General features: G+C 37.9%; 1 protein-coding gene across 1 annotated transcript; it reads right to left on the bottom strand.

Moving 5' to 3' along the window:
- Positions 1-1,859: 1,859 nt before the first annotated feature.
- On the bottom strand, positions 1,860-9,142 carry LOC125877606 (uncharacterized). Its single transcript, XM_049558848.1, has 2 exons — positions 8,560-9,142; positions 1,860-1,918 (listed from the first exon to the last, which is right to left on the bottom strand). Exons 1-2 carry the CDS (start codon positions 9,140-9,142, stop codon positions 1,860-1,862), a joined length of 642 nt encoding a protein of 213 aa, XP_049414805.1.
- Between the last annotated feature and the right edge of the window lie 3,029 nt (positions 9,143-12,171).

The following is a 12,171-nucleotide window of genomic DNA, read 5'->3' as shown; positions in this document are numbered from 1 at the left end:
TCGAGAGATAACTAAGGTCCCTTCAATTCATTGAAAGAATTGGATTTGAGTACTGTTTGTGAACTCTCTAAATTCGTTGTCTCCAGCTGATCTAGCCAATTCATTTTGATCTCTCTTTTAATGAGTTTTCTACTTCATCTGAATATATATAGCTGGTTATTCAATTTTAGCACAAGCCTAATTAGCATTGACCTCCCTTACAATAAACTCATTGGTCAAACTGATGATTGCTTTGGGAGCTAGATCTTGCTAATATCTTGGATCTTGGAGGGAATAAGTTCCTATACTAGCATGCATGGATAGGGACTGATCTACTCAAGATCAGCATTCTAAGCCTACGGTTCAACAAATTCTATGGCAGCCATCGCTTATCTGTCAGCTTCATTTCTTCAGATACAAGTTAATTCCACAATGCCTCAACAATTTAATTTACCATATTGCGTCAAGAAAATGGCACTGGTGAGTCAATGGATTCACGATTACTATATTCCAGGATGATCTTACTTAGCTTGTACATAGGTGATTCGATGGAAAAACCAGGAGTCCAAAAATGTTTTATTATATCTGAGGAGTATAGTAATAAATTGGTTGGAGCTGGTATATATCTCTAAAGTAAAGAGATAGCTGGTATAATGTGAATGGAACTGTTTTTGAAGGAATAGATAGGTCAAATGAAGTTGTTTGAGTCTCTTTGATAACTTGAACAACCACTCAAGAAACCAAATTTCTGGTATGATAACTCCGGGCCTTGCCAACTTGAACAACCACTTAATTCCATCCTACAAATTAATGGAACTGTCGTTGAAAGAATAGGTCAAATGAAGTTGTTGTTGGACTCTCTTGACTTGTCAAGAAACCAACTTTCTACTTAATTTCTAGGATGATCCCTTCCTAACTTGACTTTTCAACCAACTTTCTGGTATGATCCCTCGGTGCCTTGCTAACTTAGTGTGTTGGAGCACTCGATCAACTGCAGAGTTTTGATAGATCATCCTACAGTGGCAATGCTCAACTCTGCGATCCTCCATGGCCCTTATAATTAAAACTATCTTATTCATCATACATTTTACGAAAACTCCAGACGTTTGCCTTCATTTGCCTTTTCTTTATGGAATAGATAACAACTAGTCTTGTTTTGAACACGCTCAAGTACAGATGAAAACAACTCATATAGTTGAGCTTCCAACAGTTTTGCCTTATTGTCCAAAGTTTCTATGGTAATAACTGCTTAGTTACGCAGACTCTTCACTTTTGATGTCGCACCCGTCTCGGATTCTTCAAAAATACACTACTTTTGGTGAATCCGACACACACCCGTTGACATTTTTGAAGAATCCGAGCAACATAGGTAATAAGTGTCATGTATACTCTCTTTGTCATACATTTTTATGTAATCAGCAAATTAATTCATAATTTAAGAAAAAAAGCAAGAACGAACGACAATATTGATGGATGATCATAGTTGGATCTAAATCCAAGCATAATTCTTCTCAACTACAGAGTCACGAGAAACAACTTTAACATGCAACAACTTCAATAATACATATAATTACATGTTTAAGAAACAATAAGGACAATATTGATGGATGATCGTAATTGGATCTAAATCCAAGCATAATTCTTCTTAACTACAGAGTCACGAGAAACAGCTTCAACAACAACTTCAATAATACATATAATTACATGTTTAAGAAACAATAAGGACAATATTGATGGATGACTGTAGTTGGATCTAAATCCAAGCATAATTCTTCTCAACTACAGAGTCACGAGAAACAACTTCAACAACAACTTCAATATACATATAATTACATGTTTAAGAAACAATAAGGACAATATTGATGGATGATCATACGGATCTAAAGCCAAGCATAATTCTTCTCAACTACAGAGTCACGAGGAAAAGCTTCAACAACATCTTCAATAAAACATATAATTACATGTTTAAGAAACAATAAGGACAATATTGATGGATGATCATAGTTGGATCTAAAGCTAAACATAATTCTCCTATCGTTTCTTCAGGTGGATACAATCTAAAAGGCCTTTTGATATGCGAAACATTGTCCTTAACTTGGCGTTAAAAAGCTAAATAACAAATATGTTGTGTTAGCGCTGTTTCATTATTCTTGAATATCTCAACTTGCTTTAAGGCTTCATAGAATTCTAATATTGGCCATCTACCACTATATTCATAACCATATATTTGTATATAGAATTCATTGTTACATTGATCAATAATTTGATAACGATCCAAATATACTTCTTTTTATATTGGAGTAAACGAAAGGTCTACGCAATTTTCCATGTTTACAATGAATTCTTTGTCTGTTCTTGGATCAGTTTTGTTCAATCCATTGTTCAATCCCATACGTGGTGAGATGAAATTTTTTATTATACTATTTTTGATTATTTTCGGATTTCGAAAAGTATCGTTGGATTGAATAGTGGGTGAGATGAATATGTACATAAGAGGAATTATGACGATGATAAGATCACTTCATGCCATGGCTAGCAAATTTGAGAATGATTTAATATTTTGGTTTTGATCAATTTAATTTATACAACATAGCAATTCAAGTTTAAGTTGGACTAGAATTATAAAAACTTGGCAATGTTGAGTTATATTAGAAAAAGGATAACTCTTTTTTTTTCTTTCCTTTTTTAGTCTTTTAATTGTAAAATTATGCTACTCCCTAGCTATGTCCCAATTTATGTGGTACTTTTCATTTTTTGAGAGTCAAACAGTTTAAACTTGATCGAAATTTGTGCATAGAATCTTCAATTTTTTGAAATGAAATTTATATATTTGTAAACTACGTACTATAGGTTACAATAACTGATAATTCAAAATGCTTAAAAGATCTATGAAAAACTTACTGTCAAAGATAGATTTGTTTGAATCTTGAAATTTGAAAAGTGTCACATAAAATGAAACGGAAGGAGTATTATTTTTAGTGGAAAAAATTGTAATTCCATTTTGATGGTTTCTAAACTATTGGTATCGCTGATGGAATTGGTGGTTGAGCTAAAAATTAACTGACGCTAGAATTGTAATATACTCATTCATAATGTTAAAAGTAATATATTCATCCATAATATTATAAGAATAATTTATTATAACAATATGATTTTCTCCTAAATTAATTTTTCATGTTATATTTTATTTCTTTATTACAACATGATCTATCTATAATTAGAATGTGATTCATTATAGTAGTGTACTCTTTATAAAATTACCTCATTATAATAATCATACTAAAATGTTGTATGGTAAAATTTTGTAAGAAACGAGTTATGTATAAAATAAAATATTGAAATATTTATTGTAATCATCATTAATGTCATGCACGTAATAAATTTCAAGTACCATTATCTAAAAGAAAAAATTGTATTTTAATAATATCCATCAGTTATGGTCATAACTTCATGAGGTAATAAGACTATTGATGTTTGTCTTTTAATGGTATCCATCAATATACATAAATAACATCTTACTATAGTAGTCATGGAACGTTCCGACAAACAATGTGGTTATAGAGAAGTTTGTCATAAAATGTCCAGACAATCGTTATAGCTATAGAGAGGTTTGATTGTATATGTTTGAACTAGGATTTCTTGTGTCAATCTACTTATAGGCACTTGGCTAAAACTATGACAAGCTATTGTACTACATTCCATTAGTGATATGGAATCGATTAGCTTGGTTATTGTCGATTTGGTTTTGTTTTTTCAGTGATTTTTTCAGTTTGGAAATTATAAATGTCACGCCCCGAGCCTACACCCTGGGCGAAACCGGCACTCGGAGACCATTGCTGGCCCCAAATGAACCCTTGGCCTGGCTTTCTGAACTCAGCGGAAACCTAACTCAACCGAATAACTCAATACAATGAAAGGTCATAAGACAACTTAAATAATACAAATCTGGCCAAAACGACAACTCGAGTCTCAAAATAGAATATTTACATATATACATAGATAAGAGACTCAATTATAACTGACTGACTGTCTATGAAGCCTCTAAAATACTGAGATGGATGTTGGGACAGACCCCGCAACATCCTAATAAAACAAAACTTCAGAACATAAAAAAACAGAGTCCTCCGGAAAGCAAGGAGGCTCACCACTGACTCTGGAGTGCTCAACTGGATCAACGGCGTGCTGGATGCTAATCCTAGGTACCTGCGTCTGCATCATAAGAAAATGCAGGCCAACTGACATTAGTACATGAAATGTACGAGTATGCGAGCTGGACAGCTAAACAACAACTTAAGCTTGAAAGGAATACAAAAGAGAACTTACCTTGGCTCTGTTCAACTCATGAATAACTGAACTCAATATAAAGCAATGAGACACATGCAATATATGTAAAGCTTGCAAAACTATTTAAAACATGACGTCAAAATCATATTTATAATATCATGAAAATACCATGCTTCCTCTCAAAGTCTACTTGTTCAATGCATGAATAAAGTCTCATACCCCCATCCATACTAAGCAGAACCCTTCGAGGAACCATGCAATTTCTACTGTGGGAGTTTCTCTAACTGACAACCACCACTATGAATCTAAGTGGTGACACAGCGTCTTGTCCACGCTGCCAGAACTGTCATGTACTTTGCCGTCATATAGAACACTATTGCTTAGTGGATCCGCTAGCTTAACTTTCGTGATCATCTAAAAAGTATGACCCAAGAAATCCCATGTTTGGCTACATGGTTCTTATGGAGAGTTGAGTTAATATGAACTCGTGTCCCCAATTCGGTGCTCAAGACTACTCCCAAAAATATACTTTAGCTCATAAGTGTTTTAATCACATCTTCCTTGAGATAATTACTCAAAAATAGCCCAAAGGCTCTTGAAAACTCTTTCTAAAAAAACATCTCAAAACAATATTTTAATATGATCATTGATGACTCGGGATATTCATACTGCTTAAACATTGATGGTATATCTAGAGACCATATTGTTTAAACATTGATGACATACTCGATTTGTCATACTAATCATGTTTTAGAAACTCTTTCGCAAAACTCATCTTTTATTTAAAAGAGATAGTGCTCAAACTGCTCAAAACTCTTTTGGAAATCTCAGTCTCCTCTCATCTTAAATGTGAAAACATTTATAAACTTCTTTGGGAATATTTAGTTCCCTAATAACTTTTGAGAAATGCACTTGACTCTTACTATTGGCTTAACTTGAAACTCCATACTCTTTACTTAACTTGAAACTATATGCTCTTTACTCAACTTGAAACTTGAGCCTTCAAATGAAGTTAAAACGTTCAATGAAGACTCTTGAAAACTTTGAAAACTTACTCCTTAACTTCTAAGCTTGGCTCTAACTTTACTTGACTTCTAACTTCACTTGACTTTGAAACTAACTCGCCTTGAATTGGAATTATGAATTCAAGGTGTTTGATCACATGTTATGGATGAGTTCTTGACGCTTAAACGTACCTTGGAGTGTTGGAAACAACTAGGAAACATATGTGCAATACCTAGGAACATGTATGAAAAAGTGGGGAAGGAATGGGAAGACTTGGCGCTCTGAGAGGCGCGGAGCGCCAGATCTCCAAGGTCAGAAAGATCTGGTTGGGGATCTGCTAGGGGCGCCGCCCCAAGGGCTGGACCTCAGAGTCCCTTTTGGGCGCTGGCTGGCACGACGCCCCAGCCATTTTCCCCGAAAACTTGACTTTTCTCCTTCATTTTTCCAACTCGAAACCTCCTTACCTTCAATGGTTCCAGCCCCTATACACTTAGAATCATAAACCCCTCAACATACAATCGATCTCAACTCAAAACACAACCGGAAACAAGTCCCAAATCAACAAAAACTTCAACACAATCACAACCAACCACTTCAACAAATACAACCAACAACTTCAACAAACATAATCAATCTTTTCTCGAAATAAAACGAGTTTGGCGTGTGGGGGAAAGAACCAACCAAACACTATGAACTCACATACCTAGTAGGGATCACCCCCGACGCTATCCACGACGATCTTTGATGGAAACTTGCTTGATCTCCTCTTTCTTCTTTTCTTCTTCTCTTCTTCTCTTCTTCTCTTCTTCTCCTCTTCACTCAAAACCCTCACTCTCACTCTTTTAAAATGGGACAAACTGATCTAAAAATCAGTCCAACACTTAAATATATCCAAAAGAATTGGTTAGTGAAAAGACCAAAATGCACTTAAAATTTCCGAACGGATTCCCTTGCCAACTTCCCAACTTCTAAAGGGCATAACTCACCCATACGAACTCGAAATCGAGCAAACTCGGTGGCGTTGGAAAGATCATTCCACAAGATTCACAAACATAACTGGAACTACTCCTAACTCATCTTGAGATAGGAGTTATGACTGATCAAAGTCGGCTAAAAACTCACTGATTTCTACACTTGACCAATTTTTTCCGGATTTTTGAATTCCTTCCAAAAAAGACTATTTCCGATTTTAAGCCTCTTCATAGTTATTTCAACTTACCGGATGTTACAATATCTCCCCCTTGGGAACATTCGTCCTCGAATGAGGTTACTCTTACTAGGCTAAGGTGTAACATTAACTCAAACACCCAACAAGCAACCATGCAAACGACAACAACATGCTCACTATAACTTAAAGAACACTAAGAAGGAAATTAATACCTTAATCTGCATTTCCTCCGGATTCAAATAGATGTGGATATCTCTTCTTCATGTCCTCTTCAGCTTCCCAAGTAGCTTCCTCAACAAATTGGTTCCTCCAAAGGACCTTGACTGGTGCCACATCTTTCGTTCTCAACTTGCGAACTTGGCGGTCTAAAATCTGAACAGGAATTTCCTCATGACTCCTTTCATGGTTGAAACTTTCAACCATACCCAGTCCTCTACTTCAAACTCTAACGCCCTTCTCCTAACATCAGTGTAGGATTTTCGATGACTCTGTGCCGTTTTCAACCTTTCTTGAATCACTTTCGCCTTCTTCATAGCTTGATGAACTAACTCTGGATCTATCAACCCTGCTTCACTAACTTCAAACCATCCAAAAAGAGATCTACATCTCCACCCATAAAGAGCTTCATAATGAGCCATTTGTATGCTAGAATGGTAACTATCATTGTAAGAACCTCCATGCAAGATAACCTAGGCAAACATCTCAATTATCCTTGAAAGCAATCCCACAATCCACCTTAATACCTCAAAACACCATCTCCCCCTTGTTCAAAAGCCATCACTGCTTATGAACATCTTGCCTGCAATTTCAGCAAGATAGGGTTTGAGTCTTTATCACCTTCTACTTCTGACACTAATGATAACTCAGCCCCGCTCGTCACTTCTATTCCTCCTTCTGCGGAATCTATAAGTCTGACTCCCAGGCGTGCAAGTCGGTGCACATCTCTTGCTAATTCTCTTTGTCCTCAACATCGGAGGTGCTACCCATAGACAACTTGCTTAAAGAATCAATAACAATATTAACCTTACCAGGGTGATAAAGAAAACTCATGTCATCATCCTTGGGTACCTTAACCACTCTCTCTCTGGTTGAAATTAAGCTCATTCTAGGTGAACACACCCGCATGAACATCATACAACAATGACGTCATATCTTCAAAGCAAAAACTACAACAGTCAACTCTAGCTTATCACATTACACCCCGATTCGCCTAAACTCGACTATTATTCTCAAATCCATTTTAGATTCAGATACTCAGTATGTACTGAAGAACCAAATATCATAACTGGGTGGTAGTCAACTCCTCTTTCCATTCCTGAAAGTCTTCCTCACAAGCTTCAGACCGTTGAAAATTTGTTGCTCTTCTGAGTCAACTTGGTCAAATAAAACCCTGGATCCCTTTAACTGCTCTTTCAACTTTTTCAACTCTACTGGTGCCATTCTATATGGCGAAAAAGAGATAGGACAAGTATCTGGAATGATGTCTATGCCGAAATCTATTTCTCTCTCAGGAGGAATTCTGGGTAGATCATCAGGAAAAACTTCTGGAAACTCTCTTACTATAGGAACTGACTAAAAATGAGGTATCTTAACACTAGAGTCATGAACTCGGACTAAGTGATAGATATAACCCTTCAAAACTAACTTTCTCGCCTTAAGGTACGAAATGAAACGACCCTTAGGCCCTGCTGAACTACAACTCCACTCTATAACAGGCTCATTCGGAAACTGAAACTTGACTGCTCGAGTTCTACAATCTATCGATGCATAACAAGCATGAAGTCAATCCATACCTAGAATGACATCGAAATCTACCATGTCTAACTCAACCAAATCAGCCATGGTGCTCTTGTGATTGATGGAAACAGGACAATCACGATAAACTCTTTCTGCTAGAATAGACTCCCCAACAGGTGTAGAAACACAAAAGGGTTCACAAAGTCTTTTAGGAAGAATATCAAACTTACTTGCAACATAAGTAGTTACAAAAGATAAACTCGCTCTGGGGCCTAGCAAAGCATAAACAACAAAGTCAAAGACTCGAATCATACCAGTGACAATATTTGGAGAGTTCTCTTGCTCATGGCGACTGGTGAAGGCATATAGGTGGTTTGCCCCTCCACCGGTACTAGAAGTAGCTTCTCTAGGTGTCATTCTGTCTGATGGGACAACTGAAGAAGATTGGGCCCTCTTGCCCAGATTTCCACTACCTTGCCTGCTCTTAGGGCACTCCTTTGCAAAGTGACCCTCTTGTCCACACTTAAAACAACTTGTCTGGCCCTGACGACACTTACCTGGGTGGGTTCTACCACACCTAGCATATGAAGGAGCCTTACTACCCCTTGGTACCATACTGCCTTGAGGATAGGCAAGTCTAGCCCTGAAACTATAGGAATTTCTATTGTACCCATCTTTGTTCTCAGGTGCAAGTGCACTAGCAGATAGTGGAGCAGGTCCCTTCTGTTTCTGTGGGAGGGATGATTGGTTGGCATCATTCTTTTGTTTCCTGAACTCGTCCCCTACTATCTTAGCCCTCTTTTCCTTAAACTCTTTTTTATCCTTCAACTTATCCTCCTCAACTTGTTGTAAATGGATCATAAATCTTGCTATATCCCCTATCAGCATAGTTGTCTTGCCTTCCTTGCTTGACTGACGAGACAACCCAGCCACATATAAACTCATCATGCTCCTCATGTCAGCAACCATCTCCGGAGCATAGCGGGAAAGTTGAGTGAACTTCAGATTGTACTCATGAACACTCATAGACTCCGGATTAAGGGTGAGAAACTCTTTGATCTTTGCCTCTCGCAACTCACGAGGAAAGAAACGCCCCATGAGAGCACTCTCAAACACAACCCAATTCACTACTGATGCATTCTCAGTCCTATTCTTTTTCTATTGGTCAAACCAGATTCTAGCGACACCCTTCAATTGGTATGCAGCTGGTTGCACCCTCTCCGACTCAGCAACTTGCATCACATCAAATACCCTTTTAAGCTCCTCAATGAAGTTCTTCGGATTCTCAGTGACACTTGAACCTGTGAAGCTTGGTGGGTTCATCCTTAAGAGTTCACGGATCCTTGAAGTATCAACCACTTCGTGTCGATTATCTCCCTGCCCAACATGATAGGTCGTAACTTGACTTAACATCCGGATAGCTTCACGAAAATCAGCATATTTGATCTCTTCTTGGGTTTCCACTTCTAGGGCATTCGGTAACTCTTGTTCCTCAACACTCTTCATAGCTGGATGAACTCTTACTGCTCTTCGTGGAAGCATGATCCTCTGAAACACGCGCAAGCACGAATTAGAAAGAAACTTTTTAGAGATAAACTCTAACGCACGAGATGAATATGAAAGAAGTGAGATAGTTCATAAATGTTGCAGCCTCCTAATTATAGATGCAGCGCTGAATAACTAAGACTCTACAAACACGGCTTCATAGACTCCCTAGGACCCTGGAACTTGCTTTGATACCAAGTTTGTCACGCCCCGAGCCTACACTATGGGCGGGACCGGCACTCGGAGACCTTGCTGGCTCCAAGTGAACCCTTGGCCTGGCTTTCTTAACTCAGCGGAAACCTAACTCAACCGAATAACTCAATTTAATGAAAGGTCATAAGACAACTTAAATGATACAAATCTGGCCAAAACGGCAACTCGAGTCTCAAAATAGAATATTTACATATATACATAAATGAGAGACTCAATACTAACTGACTGACTGTCTATGAAGCCTCTAAAATACTGAGATGGATGTTGGGACAGACCCCGCAACATCCTAATAAAACAAAACTTAAGAACATAAAATAACCGAGTCCTCCGGAAAGCAAGGAGGCTCACCACTAACTCTGGAGTGCTCAACTGGATCAACGGCGTGCTGGATGCTGATCCTGGGTACCTGCGTCTGCATCATAAGAAAATGCAGGCCAACTAGCATCAGTACATGGAATGTACGAGTATGCGAGCTGGACAACTAAACAACAACTTAAGCTTGAAAGGAATACAAAAGAGAACTTACCTTGGCTCTGTTCAACTCATGAATAACTGAACTCAATATAAAGCAATGAGACACATGCAATATATGTAAAGCTTGCAAAACTATTTAAAACATGACGTCAAAATCATATTTATAATATCATGAAAATACCATGCTTCCTCTCAAAGTCTACTTGTGCAATGCATGAATGAAGTCTCATAACCCCATCCATACTAAGCAGAACCCCTCGAAGAACCATGCAATTTCTACTGTGGGAGTTTCTCTAACCGACAACCACCACTATGAATCTAAGTGGGACACAGCGTTTTGTCCACGCTGCCAGAACTGTCCTATACTTTGTCGTCATATAGAACGTTATTGCTTAGTAGATCCGCTAGCTTAACTTTCGTGATCATCTAAAAAGTATAACCCGAGAAATCCCATATTTGGCTACATGGTTCTTATGGAGAGTTGAGTTAATATGAACTCGTGTTCCCAATTCGGTGCTCAAGACTACTCCCAAAAATATACTTTAGCTCATAAGTGTTTTAATCACATCTTCCTTGAGATAATTACTCAAAAATAGCCCAAAGGCTCTTGAAAACTCTTTCTGAAAGAACATCTCAAAACCATATTTTAATATGATCATTGATGACTCGGGATATTCATACTGCTTAAACATTGATGGTATATCTAGAGACCATATTGTTTAAACATTGATGACATACTCGATTTGTCATACTAATCATGTTTTAGAAACCCTTTCGCAAAACTCATCTTTTCTTTAAAAGAGATAGTGCTCAAACTGCTCAAAACTCTTTTGGAAATCTCAGTCTCCTCTCATCTTAAATGTGAAAACATTTATAAACTTCTTTGGGAATATTTAGTTCCCTAATAACTTTTGAGAAATGCACTTGACTCTTACTCTTGGCTTAACTTGAAACTCTATACTCTTTACTTAACTTGAAACTATATGCTCTTTACTCAACTTGAAACTTGAGCCTTAAAATGAAGTTAAAACGTTCAATGAAGACTCTTGAAAACTTTGAAAACTTACTCCTTAACTTCTAAGCTTGGCTCTAACTTCACTTGACTTCTAACTTCACTTGACTTTGAAACTAACTCGCCTTGAATTGGAATTATGAATTCAAGGTGTTTGATCACATGTTATGGATGAGTTCTTGACGCTTAAACGTACCTTGGAGTGTTGGAAACAACTAGGAAACATAGGTGCAATACCTAGGAACATGTATGAAAAAGTGGGGAAGGAATGGGAAGACTTGGCGCTCTGAGAGGCGCGGAGCGCCAGATCTCCAAGGTCAGAAAGATCTGGTTGGGGATCTGCTAGGGGCGCCGCCCCAAGGGCTGGACCTCAGAGTCCCTTTTGGGGCGCGCTGGCTGGCACGACGCCCCAGCCATTTTCCCCGAAAACTTGACTTTTCTCCTTCATTTTTCCAACTCGAAACCTCCTTACCTTCAATGGTTCCAGCCCCTATACACTTAGAATCATAAACCCCTCAACATACAATCTATCTCAACTCAAAACACAACCGGAAACAAGTCCCAATTCAACAAGAACTTCAACACAATCACAACCAACCACTTCAACAAATACAACCAACAACTTCAACAAACATAATCAATCTTTCTCAAAATAAAACGAGTTTGGCATGTGGGGGAAAGAACCAACCCAACATTATGAACTCACATACCTAGTAGGGATCACCCCCGACGATATCCACGACGATCTTTGATG

This window comes from Solanum stenotomum, chromosome 9 (genome assembly GCF_019186545.1).
Source record: "Solanum stenotomum isolate F172 chromosome 9, ASM1918654v1, whole genome shotgun sequence".
Classification (NCBI taxonomy): domain Eukaryota; kingdom Viridiplantae; phylum Streptophyta; class Magnoliopsida; order Solanales; family Solanaceae; genus Solanum; species Solanum stenotomum.
Note: the sequence above shows the minus strand (reverse complement) of the source record. Positions and strands in the feature narration are given on the sequence as shown.

Coding starts and splice junctions, on each gene's coding strand:
- LOC125877606 (XM_049558848.1), bottom strand. CDS start 9,142: ATGGTTGCTGACATGAGGAGCATGATGAGTTTATATGTGGCTGGGTTG. Junction 1,919..8,559: donor AGAAGCTACTTCTAGTACCG/GTGGAGGGGCAA, acceptor GTTTTATTGAAG/ATGTTGTTGAAGCTTTTCCT.